A 20,441-nucleotide genomic window follows, 5' to 3' on the forward strand; every position below is an offset into this window, starting at 1 on the left:
ACAGACATTATTTCACTTATATACAACTGTATCACAATTCCAGTGGGTCAGAAGTTTACATACACTAAGTTGACTGTGCCTTTAAACAGCTTGGAAAATTCCAGAAAATGATGTCATGGCTTTAGAAGCTCCTGATAGGCTAATTGACATAATTTGAGTCAATTGGAGGTGTACCTGTGGATGTATTTCAAGGCCTACCTTCAAACTCAAATTCCATTGATAATCAATGGGAAATTATATCCTACTGGTCCTTCTGCAGCTTGCCTGTCAATGCAATCTTTCTTGTCCCAACCAAGCAAATTGGCTAGCTTACTAGCTAACGTAAACTCACCCCATTCCGTACAAATGTGCGTAACCACGACATTCAAACGAGGCTACAAAGAAAACTAATGGGACTGTAGCGACTGTGTTGACTTCAAAATCGGGGGTGTGAACTAGGTTTCTATTCAAGCGTTGATCGACATGGTAATGGCTCTATAGTATTGGAGAAAAGTTGAAAAAACTGACCCTCTGTTACATCTTGACGTGTCATGTCGTAACGTATAGCACGCATAAAGCAACTATTTCTGTCTTACAATCTCTCTCTTTAAAAACAAGAAATGGACAGTGACGGGGGTAAGGGGGGATACCTAGTCATTTTTTTCATCATCATTGCATGCGATCATCATTCTCAAAGCCGCTGTTTACTTCTAAGATCACTTTAGCACCGCCCTAAAAACCTGATTCAAATTCGACACAAACCTTCAAATAGGTATGTAATGACACATTATATCAACTCTTTATAGTGTTTTATTTACATTTTAGAGGTGATAAGTTGGACAGATCGAGTGAAAAAAGCAATTTTCCCACACGACATCTGTCCTGCTCATTGCCTGCTTGAATTATGCAGAAACGGGCAGTGTTGAGATCATGTAATTGATTTTGTTGGAAAGGGGAGAAATTGTGCTTTACAATGGTATTGACATTACAGTTGATCTGGAACTATTAAGTTTTAGGGGCGCTAAAACAAGGGCAATTGTACGGACCAAGGCGATGTACGAGTTTACGTTAGCTACTTCCAGACACAAATGAGAGAACACCTCACTCTGACCATTTTGGTCGTCGTAGCGGAGCTGGTTAGGCTGTTTACATGCTATTTAGAGCGTTCATGACTAACTACTACTTTTTTTGCCTAAGTTTACTGACACCGCGCATATTCAGCGGGTGTTGCGAGTTCATAAATTCATCAGTTACTCTGCGCTCTGGCATACTCAGACGAGAGTGAATTTGTGAATGCAAGAGATATATATGTTAACTGCGCAACAGTCGTTCAAGTTCTTGCTAGTTAACCAAATGACACCTGCATCTTTAGCTGTGTATAGCCACCGAAAAACGATATGAGGGGAAAAAGTCAGTCACTCACCCACTCCTCCAATGATATTGCATGACATCCTCCTAGCAGCTTGCTAACGTTAGGCTCCGTGTTTTTAGCTTGCTACATAAATAGATACGCTAGCTTATTAGCCACGTTATGACTGACTTGTGATCATTGCCCTTGCTAATTTGATTGTATTGACATTCCCAGTCTTAGTTACATTCATCCATTTTTGTCCAGAATATTGAGTCATTGAAACTGAAACGGTGCATCCCGATTGGAGGCAATAAAAAATGTACCAGACCAGCTGTGATTTACAACCTGTTAGCAATATTTTTTAGAATAACCATAAATGTTTTGGTGAATTATATTAATCATGCAGTGAATTGCACCCATCTATTCTGCCAACAATACCTTACTGTACTTCAAGGAATGTTGAGTCATACATAACCTATTTTTAAAACCTCTTGTAAAGTTGCTTTTGTAGTATAAACTGGGCATTTTAGACTGGTATTATGAATGTGTTGTTTGTTTCATATCTGCAAAGTAGTTCAAATGCTGTCAGTTCCACTTTAATACACAATGAGTAAAATGTATTTGCTTTGTGAGCCATCGACATGCCCAAACTATCAATACAAAATAAAGTATGCACTCTATCCACAAAATGAAATGGATATACCTGAAATGCTTTGAATGTATTTGTTACTGTGTTTTACCTCTACAGACTGGAAGAGGGTTGCTCCACTGTCCAGTCATCCTGCACTGAGCTCTTGAGGCACCATGCAACAGATATCCTGTGCTGCAGGTGAAGTTGACCACATCGTTCAAGTTGAACTCACTGCTGTTAGTTCGACCATTTGCTGGGTTTCCAGGGTGACCACAGGTAATGGCTTTGAAGAAAGTAGAGGTAGCCAAGAGAGAGCAAAAATTGTTTTACACAATTATTAGTGATGGTGATTCAAAGGTTGAGAATTCCTGTAAATCTCTGATCATTAAGGAAGAATTGATGAAGGCAATAACAAAACTTAAGTTTATCCACTTACAAACACAAACAGGAGCTTGTCCGGACCATCTGTGGTCTTGTTGACAGATCCGAACCGATGTTCCAATAAGGCGAAAGCCAAGGTTGCATTGGTAGACAACAGTGTCACGATAACTGGAGCCACCACCACTTATGTGACCGTTGATGATTGGATCAGGGGAGTCACAGTGGCCAGCTAGAAGGGAGAATAAACCAGATACCTGCATCTTATTTTCAGTTCTTAGATGATACTTGAAATAGTTGAGACACTGTGGATTGGCATGAAAGAGTACATTTGTGATGCAAAATGTATTTCTATTCCCCAACAAACCTTTGAAATGGTCTCAGGACTGTAATAACAATTTGGCACTTTGACATATGAAAACATTTTATCCTTTTCTCCCCTGATAATTCATGTCTTTGTGGTGAGAACTGCCTCAATAATTTTATCTGATCGATAATCTAATTGAAAATAATGTTGGTGGTACAGTATATATCTTCATTTTTTACTGACATTTTGGAGTTGACTGCTGGGGTCGGATTAAATCTAATTATAGAATGGTCAGTATAAGAAGTTGCCTACCCAACATCAAATTTGGACACTGGTAATTGAAGCGAAATGACCTTAAAGAGGTTGACCTTCAAGAGTTTGAAGTGGATCAACTGTAACCTGAGGAATCTTAATGTGTTTCTGGCATAATGATTTGAAAACCATAAAGGTGCTCTACCCCATTTGGTGTTCGTCCAAGATCATAACATTGAGGGACATCCAGGATGATACAATTTTGGAGCTCGTCCAGGATGAGAAAAGACAGAAATCTTAATAATAAAAAATACAAAAATTCTACTGTACCAAGACATTTGGTTTCCACTCCGCTCCAGAGCCCGTTGACCCCACATTCCCTCACATGTGACCCCACCAGTGTGTATCCCGTATTACACATGAAGATCGCTGTGGCGCCAAATGTAGTCAGGGTTCCTATCTTGTTGCCATAGGGAGGAGAGGGGAGGTCCCCACACGAGATAACTGGAAGTGACACAGACAATCAGAGACTGAGTTATACTTGGTTGCACGCCACTGTGCCTGAGTGGAAACAAATTCCACAATAAGGACTGATTAGTGGAGCATTTTGATCTACAATGACTAGATATCCCTGAATGAAAGGCATGCAGAGAATTGTGTATTTCAGTGGAGGCTGTTGGGAGGAGCTATAGGTGGATGGGTTCATTGTAATGGCTGGAATATCAAACCTATCAAACATATGGAAACCACGTTTGACTCCATTCCCTTGATTCCATTTCAGGCATTACAATGAGCCCATCCTCCCATTGCTCCTCCCACCAGCCTCCACTGGTGTATTTGTACTCAAACACTAAATGGGGAAGTGGCACGTCGTGTCTTACAGCAGCTGATTGACTCAGCCCTCACAAGTTACCTGTAAATGTTACAATACATTTAAATATCCAACTACCTTATGTAAACACACATTGCTGGCTGTTATGTTAACATTCATTATATATTGTCCTTTTGTTTTGTCAGACCATTCTAACAAATGCAACAGTATGCTTGTTTGTTTGTCATTGTGCATTCACCATCTTTAAATTCACATACAGTCTGGTTCACCACATAATAGAAAGGAGGCACTAAACATTACAGTATGTAAGGACATTGGCTATTGATGAAAATGAGTACTCATGCAGCAAATCAAGGATGGAAATGAAGCTATCCTGCTAGCCCGAGGCTAGTACTTTTCTGACCAGGCTATCAGAACATTTTCCAAACTAACCCACCAGCTAGTAAAATGTTTTCTTTTTAAGTTTCACATGACAGAGTTTGGACCCAGGCTAGTAAAAATAATGGTCTATTCTATTAGCCCAGCTGGCCAGTGCCCAAAATCCTTAGATTCTATCCCTGAGCATAATGCATGTCTTCCCCGTAAGGAGGTACCCAGGGAATGATCAGAAAACACACCAGGGACTCCTGGATGCACCCAATCAAAGCCAAGGCCAATGTGCCTTTGCATGTCCACAATGGCATGTAAACACATTAAATATTAAGTCCCCGCTAATCAAAATATTTACATTCTCCCTCTGACCACTAATTAGGCAGAGGCTATTTTCCATGATTACTTCATCACCACTGCAGTTGTTTACACAACATGTTTAAGTAGAGGAAATAGGTAGAGCTGTGATCAAAACGAATAGCAAGTTTGGATACTGCCTTATGACTTCCCAGCTACGACACCAAATCCTGGGGATTATACATGTTACGGTCCAGAAATACACTGGGAGCCACAAAGAGGCACGGAGGATTTCAGATTTATTAACTGCCAGTCTGAATTACAGCCCCGGTCCTACAATGAAATTGCTCTCAGTAATTAGAAAAAGGTACTATTCATACTCGAAATGTCAAGTATTTTGCACTCCATTCTTACAAATTATAATCTTTCCCGTGTAGCTCAGTTGATAGAGCATGGTGCTTACAAAGCCATGGTTGTGTGTTCAATTCCCACTGGGGACCAGTATTCAAAAATATATATGAAAATGTATGCACTCACTACTGTCAGTTGCTCTGGATAAAAACATCTGCTAAATTACTTAAATGTTATTTTCTATTACTCTAAGCACTGCAGCCTTGTGGTACATGCACAGTATCTATCTTACTCTTGCAGGTAGACTTCTCCTCAATTCCAGCCCAGGTTCCATTAGCTAAGCACTTGATTGTCCTCTGTCCTCCGAGGTAGAAGCCAGGAGTGCAGCTCAGCATTATCTGAGCTCCAAATTCATTCAGTGACCCTGAGATCAGCCGCCACACCATGTGTTCTGAGAGCACGCTCTCAATGTTAGGGCAGTGGATCGCTGTGAGGGGAGAGAGAATAGGCCAGAGTTAATGGAATACTGTGACCCTGGCCTTCATTCTGAACACACTCAAAAATACAGACATGACAGAGAAAGATAATCTCAATTTCCTTTACGTTCTCCAACTTTAGTGATTTGATATTCTAAAAGTCTTGTGATGTGTACATTATCGGTCTTTGTCCTACAGTATATACATAGTATTACATTCTATTAATAAAACTGAGAAATGCCAAAGCAAATCAGAAAGTATAATGAGCATAAAAATATTTGTTATATATATATCTTATATTCACATAAATCCCACTCATTGTAGTATGAACATGTCATTTAAACAGTCATGTCCCAAAATGACTTAAATATGATTGCTGAGAGTGTTTCTGGTAATGCAGGCCTGAGGAGGCGGGGTTGCATCCTACCATTTCTTTTGTGTGAGTGCTTAACCGCAAAAATCTAGTCATTATTGCTCACCCGTTACCTGCTCCAAATTACTCTCTAAGGAGGATGTTAATGAGACATGCATTGACTGCAGTGGCTCAATGAGGCAGGCGATTTTAACATACCGTTGGCATAGAAACAAAGGGTTATTTTTCTCACGTAAACAAAGAGGTGGGTGTGCAGCATTGCTCCATGTCCCCTCCTCCAGACAGACGGCGCTCGTGGAGAAACTTGTCTCCATCCTGTACCCTTCATTGCACTGGTAGTTAACTTTGCTTCCTACTGTGTACTGGAAACCATGGAATGAACCATTGGCAGGAGACTGAGGGATTCCACAAGATATAGCTGCCAATAGAAAGATATGAAAATATAAAAATTATACTCTCATCAAACGATCATTTCTCAACCTGCAACTGTTTATTCAAACCATAATTTCATCTTCCAAAGCAACATCTACAAAAGCAACAAAGCAACATATTTTGAGAACAATTCAAGCTAGTAGATGTCTTCATAGTTCCAGTAAAATCAGTGGGACCAATTAGGCTGTTTTCTTGTCGAATTTGATGACAACCTTACGTTTAAGTTGGATTAGTGGAGCAGGTTGAGAGCTTCAAGTTCCTTGCTGTCCACATCACCAACAAACTAACATGGTCCAAGCACACCAAGTAGTGCATACAGCCCAGTACATAACTAGGACCAAGCTTCCTGCCATCCAGGACCTCTACACCAGGCGGTGTCAGAGGATGGCTCTAAAAATTGTCAAAGACTCCAGCCACCTTAGTCATAGACTATTCTGTCTGCTACCGTACGGCAAGCGGTACCGGAGTGCCAAGTCTAGGTCCAAGAGGCATCTAAACAGCTTCTACCCCAAAGATATAAGACTCCAGAACATCTAATCAAATGGCTACCCAGACTATTTGCATTGCCCCCCCCCCCCCCCCTTTACAGCGCTGCTACTCTCTGTTGTTATCGTCTATGTGTAACCGATGCGAAATGGATAGCTAGTTAGCGGTGGTGCGCGCTAATAGCGTTTCAATCGGTGACGTCACTCGCTTTGGGACCTTGAAGTAGTGGTTCCCCTTGCTCTTCAAGGGCCGTGGCTTTTGTGGAGCGATGGGTAACGATGCTTCGTGGGTGACTGTTGTTGATGTGTGCAGAGGGTCCCTGGTTCGCGCCCGGGTCGGGGCGAGGGGACGGACTAAAGTTATACTGTTACATATGCATAGTTACTTTAATAACTCAACTAACCGGTGCCCCCGCACATTGACTTTGTACCGGTACCCCCCTGTGTATAGTCTCGCTATTGTTAATTTACTGTTGCTCTTTAATTACGTGTTACTTTTATTTCTTATTCTTACTCTTATTTTTTGTTAAACTGCATTGTTGTTTAGGGGGGGCTCATAAGTAAGCATTTCACTGTAATGTTGTTGTTCGGCACATGTGACTAATAACATTTGATTTGATTAAACAGAGAAGCCGGAATCCTCCACTGCCTCTCCATGACCTTAAGAACAGCTGAATGGATTACTCTCAGCACTTACAGAAATTATGGCACATAATTAGTAGACACTATGGACACTTCTCATCACAGGAGTGTTCTGACTATAGTGGCCTTGTGTCTCAAATGGGAGGGATAAAGAGGAAGTAAGCAAAGTATGTACCTATGCTGTTAGTATGTACCAACTATTAGAGTACAATGGAAACCAGAAATTTACCGTTGAAGATTGTGGCATTCACTTGCTTAAACCCACGCTTACCGTTCGAATACCATGTTTATAATACCATGCAAATGGAACAGACGATCTCATCATATCAAATGATAATTTCCTATCAGGTTTAGTGAGGATAACAAACAGCTATCTTGTTTTGTTCACTAGTTACCCACCTGTAGTTTACCACAAATGAGTGGACACAGTTTCCTTTGTACCTTTAAAATAGATAATTGTCTTGCATGCTCTATCGCAAACAGGCATTAAAGATAAAACCCCCAGAAGTAATTAGCTCCATCTTAGACTCTATTCCTTTATGCAAATATACATCTCATTACAGCAATGGGCTGTCACACTAGTGAACACAATGCAGAAAGGGTCAGTTACATCACCATCGATGATTATATATTTCTGAATAAAGTTTGTTAAAAGACTTCTCAGAATCTATTCATTGAGATATTTTCTATGATATTAAGAAATATTCATGAATTGTAGCCTACTATGTTGAAGACCAAGGAGAAAAATAAATAGACAATGAATCACAATTCCACAAACACATGTCAACATTGTGACAAGAGGGAGCCCAATCACATTTGCAAGACTTTCACCAGACATTAAAGTGAATCCCCCTCGAGTCTGTAAATGCCATTCGCTGTTCTGCATTACCTTGACATAGTGGAGCTGGGGTATCCCAATGATACAGTCCATTCGGATGTAACCGGCAGGTGGAATGTCTGGGCCCCACTAGTCTGTAGCCAGCGTAACAATAGTACTGCAGACTGCTTCCTGGGATCTCTCTTGTTCGGTTAAGCACCCCTCCATTTCCAGGCGGGTCGTTAATGCTACAATAAGGAGCTAAATTGAAAAGAAAGGAGCAATTTAAGTGTTTTCTATACCATTCCTCCTAAATGATTAACGATATACACTAGATATACATTAGTACTTTATATTACCTTATATTAGTATAACATTAGATTAAATCCATCCACCAGATGACTAGTACTAAATGGTTAAGTCTAGGTTCTAGGTGATTAGACCTCATGTTAAAACTCCAGGCATCATTCTTATTTACTTTGATGAAAGACCAATGGACTGTTTAAGACGAAGGGAAAAATTCCTTGGCTGGGTAAAGACTTCTTCACTCCCAAAGCAGTTTTGTAAAGATCAAACGGAGGTGTATTACCCTGTCTGTGTTCAACATCCATGCATTATTTAAAAATACTTTTACATAGTTTGACAGCACCGAGGTAGCCACTCTGAAGCCTTCAGAAACCATCACTCATTCTGACACGTCAGGCCTCAATGCAATGTAACAATTTTTTTTACCGAGTAATTTTTTGCGCACAAGGGATGGCAAATTGAATAAATGGGGAAACGTGGAAACAAACTGGAATAATAACCAGCACAGGGGCTGGAACGGCAAAATTATCGACTAAAATGAATTGAGAGAAGAAAAGCAACAGAAAAGGCAGAGGGAGAGAAAAGAAGAGAGAAGAAATGGAGAGTAATCATTGCCACCGGGCTTTGTGAGCTATATATCATGTTTGGTCATTGGTGGAAATGTCGGTTTGAGGCACCGGACATGGCGGTTATTCAGCCAAATTCATTATCGGATCTTTGACCTCTATTATGGAGGACTTGCAAAAGGATCCCTGCAGGTATACAGTCTAATGAGGGCTAACTTGTAAAAGTCTGACTGCCTCACACTCTTTGACCCACATTGGATCCAAAGCAACTGCCTCAGAGGACAGAGGCTGGTGTCTAAGCTTCTCTGACACCCATACAAGAGAAAAAAAGGCTATGGCGCTGTCCCACTTTTTGAATGTCCTGTAATTCAAATGTTTCATTTGGTGTCTGTTATGAAACATACGAATGATGATGCATTAGTAGAAATAGACATGCCCACAGCACATGGGCATTAAAGCCTTATCACAAACTGAAACATATTGTTATGCACTACAAACCTGTGTAGCGGATTCTGAATCCTCTTTTGCTGGTTGCATGATCAGTGGACCATCTCAGGTAAAGGTGGTTGGTCTTGCTTGTAAAGTTTAACTGTGTGGAGTGATTTCCACTAAGGGCCACCAGCAAAGGGCTCTGGCCAGATGGTCCTAACAGAGCAAAAGTAACACTCACAAATGACAGTGCTTGTTGTAAGGCATTTGAACATTAAATCATCTCTGACATGGCATAAACATTTTAGAACAAACAAAATAAAACATGCATATGACTTATTTGGCTGTTGGAAGAGGAAATTACCGTCAAAGATCTCAAGTTCGTCGAACTGCTTCTCACTCTGAAACATCTCCACGAAGATGGAGATAGTGTACGCAGGTTGAACCCTGATGACCCAGGAGCAGGTCTGAGAGTTGGGGTAGTTTTTAGGGAAACCTGGACTAAGGATAACTCCTGATGAGGAGGAGCGTTCTTCATTTGCAGGACACTGGGCTAAACGCACAACACACACATGCAGACAAATGAGAAATAGTTAGTTACTGCTACAGTACACATCTTTATCACCTCAACTGTTCTTCTCTTGAGCTTCTCCAGGTTGCTAAATCCAAATGAGCTCAGGGTTAGTGATCTATGGCAAGAAATAATGTGAAGGCATTTTCCATTGTCCTGTTCTCTTCTACCCTGTGGGCAAATGATAATGAAAACAAACCGAATGGACCATAGCTGCATTACGGAATTACAACATTTAAGGAAACTCTGCTGCGCTGATCTCCATATCTCCCCAGAAAATGTACTTTGTGCTCTGCTAATGGAACCATACTGCTGCCTTTCATCTGTGTCATCACATTGGCACTATAATTAGAAATGATATGTCCACCATTCATAAGCCATTCAATCTGTGACTCACTTTCAGTCAGAGCTTCGATTTCAAAGAGTCACAGAGACTCTAGCTACACTCTAGCTGCACTTTGTTTTTTAACAGGCTGATGCACACCTTGGAACAATGTCTAGAAATAGTGTCGTATAAAGGAGTCATCAGAAGGATACAAAGAAACAAGGGTAGAACGTCAGATTTAAATAAAAAAAAAACAGGCAGGTAAACTGATACGCTTGTAAAAGCAAATAACTGGAAGTATATGAGCTGAAAGTTCACCTCCTGTTATAAATGGAATAAAAAATAAAATAATCAGAAAAGGTCAGAACATTCTCTTACCTTCACAAGTAGGCGGAGGACTCTCAAACTGGAGATGAGAGTTAAGTTTACAGGTAAGCTCACTGTTGCCTACCAGGGTAAATCCAGGGAAGCAGCGATACTTCACAACGTCTCCTGGACAAAATAATTATTTCATACGTCTTATAGCAGCTGTGACATCATCAACGTCTGATGGAAACCTACATTGGATATTAAGTTTATGTCTCTCGATACAATACCAACAGCTATATTACATAACAGTCTGCTATATACCCCTAACATGGTTGTCCAAGATCATTTCAAATAAAGGTTCACACTCCAGCATGGTATACCTCTTTGATTCAAAGTCACATAGGAGCATGTTTAAACTGAATCATGTAGCGGGTCACTGTCTGACGTCCCACTGCAACTCTGTGTTGAATTATATAACCCAGTGTTGACCATCTCTGGTACAAACGTACCTATTTCATAATCTTGATCTTCGTATACTATTTCAGCTTCTTCCACTGTTGGTGGAGGTGGGCATTTCTTCAGACGATAGGCTGGATGAGAGAAACAATTCATAAGTAATTTGCCAAAATCACATAATCCACAGTATACTATACTTATGGATACGTATTCTATCATTTCATCTATCTGACAAACATAAAAAAACAAAGAAATCACACAAGATAAAGGGATGGGCATATACAGTTGAAGTTGGAAGTTTACATACACCTAAGCCAAATACATTTAAACTCAGTTTTTCACAATTCCTGATATTTAATCCGAGTAAAAATTCCCTGTTTTAGGTCAGTTAGGATCACCACTTTATTTTAAGAATGTGAAATGTCAGAATAATAGTAGAGAGAATGATTTATTTCAGCTTTTATTTCTTTCATCACATTCCCAGTGGATCAGAAGTTTACATACACTCAATTAGTATTCGGTATCATTGCCTTTAAATAGTTTACCTTGGGTCAAATGTTTCAGGTAGCCTTCCACAAGCTTCCCACAATAAGTTGGGTGAGTTTTGGCCCATTCCTCCTGACAGAGTTGGTGTCATGTTTGTAGGCCTCCTTGCTCACACACGCTTTTTCAGTCCTGCCCACAAATTTTCTGTAGGATTGAGGTCAGGGCTTTGTGATGGCCACTCCAATACCTTGACTGTTATCCTGAAGCCATTTTGCCACAACTGTGGAAGTATGCTTGGGGTCATTGTCCATTTGGAAGACCCATTTGCGACCAAGCTTTAACTTCCTGACTGGTGTATTGAGATGTTGCTTCAATATATCCACATAATTTTCCTGCCTCATGATGCCATCTGTTTTGTGAAGTGCACTGGACCCTCCTGCAGCAAAGCACCCCCACAACATGATTCTGCCACCCCCGTGCTTCATGGTTGGGATGGTTTTCTTCGGCTTGCAAGCCTCCTCCTTTTCCCTCCAAACATAATGATGGTCATTAGGGCCAAACAGTTCTATTTTTGTTTCATCAGACGAGAGGACATTTCTCCAAAAAGCACGATCTTTGTCCCCATGTGCAGTTGCAAACCGTAGTCTGGCTTTTTTATGGCGGTTTTAGAGCAGTGGCTTTGTCCTTGCCTTTCAGGTTATGTCGATATAGGACTCGTTTTACTGTGGATATAGATACTTTTGTGCCTGATTCCTCCAGCATCTTCACAAGGTCCTTTGCTGTTGTTCTGGGGTTGATTTGCACTTTTCGCACCAAAGTACGCTCATCTCCAGGAGACAGAACGCGTCTCCTTCCTGAGCGGTATGATGGCTGCGTGGTCCCATGGTGTTTATACTTGCGTACTATTGTTTGTACAGATGAATGTGGTGCCTTCAGGCATTTGGAAATTGCTCCCAAGGATGAACCAGACTTGTGGAGGTCTACACATTTTTTTCTGAGGACTTTTCTGAGGTCTTTTGAAAGGCACAGTCAACTTTGTGTATGGAAACTTCTGACCCACTGGAATTGTGATGCAGTGAATTATAAGTTAAATAATCTGTCTGTAAACAATTGTTGGAAAAATGACTTGTGTCATGCACAAAGTAGATGTCCTAACCGACTTGCCAAAACTATAGTTTGTTCACAAGAAATTTGTGGAGTGGTTGAAAAACGAGTTTTAATGACTCCAACCTAAGTGTATGTAAACTTCCGACTTCAACTGTATATATAAATACAATCTGTTAAAGGACAATTGACCACATTCAACCGGTCACAAAGTAAAACCATGAGATATTATTTATTTCTGAAATACTTTCGAAACAGGGAATCAGCAAGCTTTAGCAGTAACAGTATGCATTGCATTTTAGCTACAACATTTTTTTATTTGGAAGAGAAACTGACCATGGAAATTGAGGACAAAGAATCCACTTGTGGAGAAGTCACTGTGAAACTTGATAAGGACCTGATTGAAAGAACTGTAGGCTGACTCTAGTGCTGTATTACCACTGAAAATCCCAAGCTGTGGGTAGCTCTGCTCAGGGCCATCCCTGGAAGAGGCCAGAAGACATTGAAAGTGCATTACATTTATAACACACACATTAAACATTGCAATAATGTCCAGAATTTCAGTGTGGCTTGGTTGAATTGATTTGCTCTCAAATCTATAGCAAGATTTGTGCTGACGTTCATATAAAAACCATTACATTACAGACAGTGTTGAATGAAAACAGCAAAAAATGATGACTTTACAGACTACTAGCCTCTTTTAATGGCTTCTGAAGATGAATAATCCATATAACTCACAGAGGGCTGTATTGTGGCAGAAAGTGTGTATTTTACCCATTGAAATACATCGTTTTAATCCACTCTCGGGTGCTGCAGATTAAACCATGGCATGTACTTATTATATTGTGACCTTCAAGTTCATCTTCACTAGTAAAAGGAATAAAAAGGCACTATGTTGATTTGTTTCCTGTCTTGCTGTATTTACAGTATAACTCTGGGTTTTCCTGTGCAAGGTTAGCGTTTTCGTCATGAACCTTGTTCTGGAGGCAGCTCCGCAGAGTGCCCACTGGGCAAAAACTGGCTGAATCAACATTGTTTCCATGTCATTTCAACACCAAAAAAGAATTTGATGACGATGAATCAATGTGGAAAACTAATTGGATTTGCACGTTGAATTCATGTTCATTGACAAATCAACTAAATATAAAACAAAACTAGACGTTGAACTGACGTCTGTGCCCAGTGGGTGGTCACTAGCTGGCACAACCACAAAGTCATAAAATCTGATTTTTAAACCTAAACCTAACCTTAACCACACTGAGTTTTAACCCTAACCTTAAATTAAGACCAAAAAGCTATTTTTCTGGAATTTTTACAATACAGACAATTTTGACTTTGCAGCTGCCCCATCTAGCGGAAATCGCTCAGCTCTGCCTCCAGGACAAGACTCATCCCAATAAACGTCAACCTGCTCGTTTGTGCTGTGAAGTACATGGTTCTTCACAGTAAAAGACATATCAGCCAATTATGAACTGATGGGGCTTGTGAGAAACCATTAATCCCTTACCATACAGCAATGTAATCTGTGACAGGCTCCGTCTGAAGCAGGGTGAAGTTGATGTAAATGCCATGTCCATGTGGCACGGTGATAAGCCAGGTACAGTCCTGTGAGTTAGGGTACTCATTTGGGTACTGGGGCGAGAATATGGTGCCATTCTGAGCTGTCATATTGTAGCCACATGGAGCTGCAGTAGAAGACAAGACGAAGCGGTATCATCACAGAGGGTATGTCCCATGTAGCTCAGTTGGTAGAGTGTGATGCATGAAACGCCAGGGTTGTGGGTTCGATTCCCACGGCGGACCAGAACAGGGGAAAAAAGTATTACATGTATCCACTCAGTACTGTAAGTTGCTCTGGATAAAACTGTCTGCTAAACGTAGAGCATATAGTAGGAATTGATGTTAAGTAGATTGGTGTTATTTGTCTGCTAACAACTGAAGAGCATTTCTTCACCAATTGAACCTTAATTTCAAATATCTGTACACTGTATTACTTGTAGATTACATTTTATGAGCAGCAATCACGAGAGCAGTTTTGACAACAGAGCAAACCCCATACTGTGTTATACTATCATGGTAAGTGTCTCTTTCCCTGGTATCTAGGATTAGTCAATCCTGCACAACTTTGAACCCAAAAGGGATGCAGTGATGACTTCAACAAGAACCCAATTGACCAAATACACCTCCAAAACACAATACAATGACGCTGAAAGGTGTCGTTGAATGAGGGACAGCTCTGAGAAATCTTTGCAGGTATTGATTGAGTAAGCCTTTGCCAGCTCGTACACTGCTCAATGCAGAAGAAATTTAGCACATGTCCCAGTAGTATGGGTCTCAACTGGAGCAGTTTTCAAAGGCAGTAATATGAGAGGCAGTTTTGGGAAACGCTGCCTTTTTTCATACAGTATAACAGAACCGAACTTCACAACAGTATTACGAGGGTTATATAATAACATCTAGTATAGGGCTGATAAAAACGTCCTAAGAAATACATTCTAAAATAGTTTGATAAATAAAGCAAAGAGCCATTGATGCTTTTGGTAAAATATCTGTTATGTATAATATTAACCCATGCTCACCCTCACAATGGGGAAAGGGATGATTCCATTTTCTGTTGATTCCATGTTGGCATGTGAGCACAGGATGTCCAATCAGAACGTATCCAGGAAAGCACTCAAAAGTGATTGACTGGCCAGCATTGTAGTCATTATTAATAATATATCCGTTAGGGAATGGAGTAGGGTCTTGGCAATTCTGCAATTCATATGCTAAAATGCAAGAGAGAAAGTCAGAAAAAAAGTGGGGTTACAAGCTTGTGCAATAAAAATACATATTTCTTATAACAGGAATGCACATACATCACAACAAAATAAAACATATTTCAAGAAATGTTCAAACAAATTATGTGGACTATCGTCCACAGCCCACAGGTGACCCATCCCACTTAACCTTTTGATACAGTACTGGAACACACATGACACCTGTCAGACACATTTTCACAAAATGTCACTATGACATGTCTATTTCAAGCATAATGCCAACAACAAAGAATGGACGCCAGGAAACCAATAAACTTTTCTGTTTCAACCTAAAAAAATACAGCAACGTTACAGCAACGTTACTCCAAAAATCTATTGAAGCTTGACAGTGCTGGAAATTAACGATCAAGTTCACATTTCTTTTTGCGTACATTGAGAGAGCAATTGTTAAATGAGATGTGGTGGTTTTTTTGGTAAGAGGAGAAGAGGAAAAGCCAGGATATGAACCCTCTGGCCTATATGCGGAGGAAGACAACACACAGGGTTATCTCTTGAAAAGTGGAAGCCATGCACTCAACATCTACAGTTGCCATTGACCTTAACAAGAACCCCAGGACCAGTGGAAGCAAAATAGCCCCATAACATCAAAGTGCACTCAACATCTAAATGACGCTCTCCATTGATTCTGAATGCTTTTTCCAGGCGGGAGAAGCAACATAACGGAGTAACCTCTCAATGATCCTGAGAGGGCAGATTCTCAGATAATTTAACTGACAGGTACTTAAGTCCTTGAAGCTGACATTTCATCTATTTTGTATTTAACCTTGAATCATCCTAAAAAGAAAGCTAGAGCATATCAACAAAATATAGATAAAAACAGTATCAATAAGGATTTCACATCAGACATTCCCATAGATTCTTTACCAGATTTAATACAAATGCCCCAAAACAACATCCAAGCCTAGCGCCAACAAAATTGTCAATTGAAACCAATACAAACCAAGCTCTTTTAGGTGAGGAGAAACCATGCTAGACATGGTGGATAAAAATGAAGTACAGCTCACCTTGGTAGGCCAGTTTGAATCCCTGCCTGTTTTCAGAGTGGTCACTGTAGAAGTGAATCACGGTCTCATGTGTTGTACTCAGCAGGTTGGGCGGCAGCTGACTTCCGCTAAACTGTCCAATCAGAGAGCTGCTGTGCTGCGGCCCATTTCGCACCTCTAAAAAATCATGGTTGTCTTCAGAGGAAAAGTTGAGGAACTGAATATGAGCCCCTGTAAAACACAGAAACATTATATGAGATATACTGTATGGACAAAGGCTTCAGTTGATGGAGCTATGTTTATTTCATAACCAAAACATGCATCAAAACATTCCCACTGTCTTTGAAAGTTACGGGCAAGTCTATGGGTCGAATGTCCCCTCCCCTACTGAAATTCAAAAGATGCTAACACCTGATCGTGATTTTGTGAAATCGTGATTTGTCCAAATAACCAGTCATGAAAAACCCAAACACTGGAAATACTGCTGCTCGTTTGCCCACACATCCCATTTTTGTGCTCGAACTGCCCAAACAGTTCGAGCTTCTACTTTTAAAAAATCCACCTTTCCAGAAATATGTCTCTCACTGTTGCCGCTTGTTATAGATCTCTCTCAGCCCCCAGCTGTGCCCTGGACACCATATGTGAATTAATCACCCCCCATTTATCTTCAGAGTTCATACTGTTAGGTGACCTAAACTGGGATATGCTTAACACCCCGGCCATCCTACAATCTAAACTAGATGCCCTCAATCTCACACAAATTATCATGGAACCTACCAGGTACAACCCTAAATCTGTAAACACAGACACCCTCATAGATATCATCCTGACCAACCTGCCCTCTAAATATACCTCTGCTGTCTTCAACCAGGATCTCAGCGATCACTGCCTCATTGCCTGTGCCCGTAATGGGTCCACAGTCAAACGACCACCCCTCATCACTGTCAAATGCTCTCTAAAACACTTCAGCGAGCAGGCTTTTCTAATCAACTTGGCACAGGTATCCTGGAAGGATATTGACCTCATTCCGTCAGTAGAGGATGCCTGGTTATTCTTATTATTCTCACCATCTTGAATAAGCATACCCCATTTAAAAAAATTAGAACTAAGAACAGATACAGCCCTTGGTTCACTCCAGACCTGACTGCCCTTGACCAGCACAAAAACATCCTGTGGCGTACTGCATTAGCATTGAATAGCCCCCGCAATATGCAACTTTTCAGGGAAGTTAGGAACCAACATATACAGGCAGTTAGGAAAGCAAAGGCTAGCTTTTTCAAACAGAAATGTGCATCCAGTAGCATAAACTCCAAAAAGTTCTGGGACACTGTAAAGTCCATGGAGAAAAAGAGCACCTCCTCCCAGCTGCCCACTGCACTGAGGCTAGGAAACACTGTCACCACCGATAAATCTACGATAATCAAGAATTTCAATAAGCATTTTTCTATGGCTGGCCATGCTTTCCACCTGGCTACCCCTACCCCGGTCAACACCCCCCACAGCAACTTGCCCAAGCCTCCCCATTTCCCCTTCACCCAAATCCAGATAGCTGAAAGAGCTGCAAAATCTGGACCCCTACAAATCAGCTGGGCTAGACAATCTGGACCCTCTCTTTCTAAAATTATCCGCCGCAATTGTTGCAACCCTTAATACTAACCTGTTCAACCTCTCTTTCGTAACGTCTGAGATCCCTAAAGATTGGAAAGCTGCTGCGGTCCCTCTTGAAAGGAAGAGACAGACTAGACCCAAACTGTTACAGACATATATCTATCCTACCCTGCCTTTCTAAAGTCTTCGAAAGCCAAGTTAACAAACAGATCACCGACCATTTCGAATCTCACCGTACCTTCTCTGCTATGCAATCTGGTTTCCGAGCTGGTCATGGGTGCACCTCAGCCACGCTCAAGGTCCTAAACAATATCATAACCGCCATCGATAAAAGACAATACTGTGCAGCCGTATTCATCGACCTGGACAAGGCTTTCGACTCTGTCAACCACCGCATTCTTATCGGCAGACTCAACTTCCTTGCTCTCTCAAATGACTGCCTCGCCTGGATCACCAACTACTTCTCAGACAGAATTCGGTGTGTCAAATCGGAGGGCCTGTTGTCCGGACCTCTGGCAGTCTCTATGGGGGTGCCACAGGGTTCAATTCTCGGGCCGACTCTTTTCTCTGTATACATCAATGATGTCGCTCTTGCTGTGATTCTCTGATCCACCTCTACACAGACGACACCATTCTGTATACTTCTGGCCCTTCTTTGGACACTGTGTTAACAAACCTCTAGATGAGCTTCAATGCCATACAACTCTCATTGCATGGCCTCCAACTGCTCTGAAATGCAAGTAAAACTAAATGCATGCTCATCAACTGATCGCTGCCGGCACCTGCCCGCCCGTCTAGCATCACTACTCTGGACGGTTCTGACTTAGAATATGTGGACAACTACAAATACCCAGGTGTCTGGTTAGACTATAAACTCTCCTTCCAGACTCACATCAAGCATCTCCAATCCAAAATTAAATAGAATCGGCTTCCTATTTCGCAACAAAGCATCCTTCACTCATGCTGCCAAACATACCCTCGTAAAACTGACTATCCTATCGATCCTTGACTTCGGCGATGTCATTTACAAAATAGCCTCCAACACTCTACTCAGCAAATTGGATGCAGTGTATCACAGTGCCATCCGTTTTGTCACCAAAGCCCCATCTACTACCCACCACTGAGACCTGTATGCTCTCGTTGGCTGGCTCTCGCTTCATATTTTTGTTGCCAAACCCACTGGCACCAGGTCATCTATAAGTCTTTGCTAGGTAAAGCTCCGCCTTATCTCAGCTCACTGGTCACCATAGCAGCATCCACCTGTGGCACTCGCTCCAGCAGGTATATTTCACTGGTCACCCCCAAAGCCAACTCCTCCATTGGCCGCCTTTCCTTACAGTTCTCTGCTGCCAATGACTGGAACGAATTGCAAAAATCACTGAAGCTGGAGACTCATATCTCCCTTACTAACTTTAAGCATCAGCTGTCAGAGCAGCTTACAGATAATTGCACCTGTACATAGCCCATCTGTAAATAGCCCACCCAACTACCTCATCCCCATATTGTAATTTTTTTTGCTCCTTTGCACCTCAGTATCTCTACTTGCATATTCATCTTCTGCACATCTATCACTCCAGTCTTAATGCTAAATTGTAATTATTTCGCCACTATGGCCTATTTATTGCCTTACCTCCCTAATCTTACTTCATTTGCACACACTGTATATAGACTTTCTATTGTGTTATTGACTGTGCATCTGTTTATTCTATGTGTAACTCTGTGTTGTTGTTTGTGTCGCACTGCTTTGCTTTTTCTTGGCCAGGTCGCAGTTGTAAATGAGAACTTGTTCTCAACTGGCCTACCTGATTAAATACAGGTGAATCTTTTTTTTTAAATGTAATTCCTTCTTGACAGATTCTACAGTACCAGTTACTGTATGTTTAGATAGATCTGTTCACCAGAGATGACCTAAAGTGTTAACTATTAACAGTGATGTTGTGAAATGTGTTGTAATCATGTAATGCATTTAGCAGACATTCCCTTGGCTCATTTAATGTGCTTTTGACCTACTGTACCAACCTTTTTTTGTCAAGCTACATCATGTTTGCATGTTGAGAAAAACTCTTCAACTTACTAATATGTTATGATGGTAGAAATGATTCAGCAATCTAATACTGAGATCAGCTCATGTTTTTCCAGGGGAAACACAGAAATGGGAAATTAATACAATACAATAAAACAAATTATGTTATGTTATGTTCGGTTCTTCGAAGGGTAGCAAAGGTCTGATGCTGGAATAAAGCATTTGCCACTTGGTGATGCTTAGGAGAATCCTTTGAACGATAATCTTGTTGTTATGCAGCCATGTACCTCTTTCTCACAATGCTTTATCCTACCCATTCTGTCTGTCCTAAAAGCTGTCATCAGCGTCTGCAAAGCCTCTTGTGTCTTTTTTAAATTTTAAATATTGGGCCCTGTAAACAACACAAGCTAATGCATTTTTCGGTACACACACAGCACAAAATTATCATTCTTGTTCTTACTTGTGAAGTTCTTGCTTGATAAGG

The 20,441-nt window shown here is 41.0% G+C and overlaps 1 protein-coding gene across 3 annotated transcripts in view; it reads right to left on the reverse strand.

Annotated features, from left to right (window-relative positions):
• The window catches only part of LOC129828690 (CUB and sushi domain-containing protein 1-like), a 466,738-nt gene that overhangs the window by 27,014 nt on the left and 419,283 nt on the right, over positions 1–20,441 (reverse strand). For 2 of the 3 annotated variants that reach the window (XM_055889829.1, XM_055889827.1), the window contains exons 41-54: positions 16,348–16,557; positions 15,104–15,292; positions 14,032–14,209; positions 12,861–13,006; positions 10,988–11,068; positions 10,548–10,661; positions 9,638–9,826; positions 9,343–9,489; positions 8,045–8,233; positions 5,829–6,014; positions 5,040–5,234; positions 3,229–3,402; positions 2,398–2,571; positions 2,071–2,244 (exon numbers count right to left, since the gene is read on the reverse strand). In XM_055889829.1, the coding sequence (XP_055745804.1) occupies positions 2,071–2,244; positions 2,398–2,571; positions 3,229–3,402; positions 5,040–5,234; positions 5,829–6,014; positions 8,045–8,233; positions 9,343–9,489; positions 9,638–9,826; positions 10,548–10,661; positions 10,988–11,068; positions 12,861–13,006; positions 14,032–14,209; positions 15,104–15,292; positions 16,348–16,557 (2,346 nt within the window). The remainder of the gene's footprint in view (positions 1–2,070; positions 2,245–2,397; positions 2,572–3,228; positions 3,403–5,039; positions 5,235–5,828; positions 6,015–8,044; positions 8,234–9,342; positions 9,490–9,637; positions 9,827–10,547; positions 10,662–10,987; positions 11,069–12,860; positions 13,007–14,031; positions 14,210–15,103; positions 15,293–16,347; positions 16,558–20,441) is intronic. The other variant, XM_055889828.1, reaches the window with a different exon arrangement.

This window comes from Salvelinus fontinalis, chromosome 30 (genome assembly GCF_029448725.1).
Source record: "Salvelinus fontinalis isolate EN_2023a chromosome 30, ASM2944872v1, whole genome shotgun sequence".
Classification (NCBI taxonomy): domain Eukaryota; kingdom Metazoa; phylum Chordata; class Actinopteri; order Salmoniformes; family Salmonidae; genus Salvelinus; species Salvelinus fontinalis.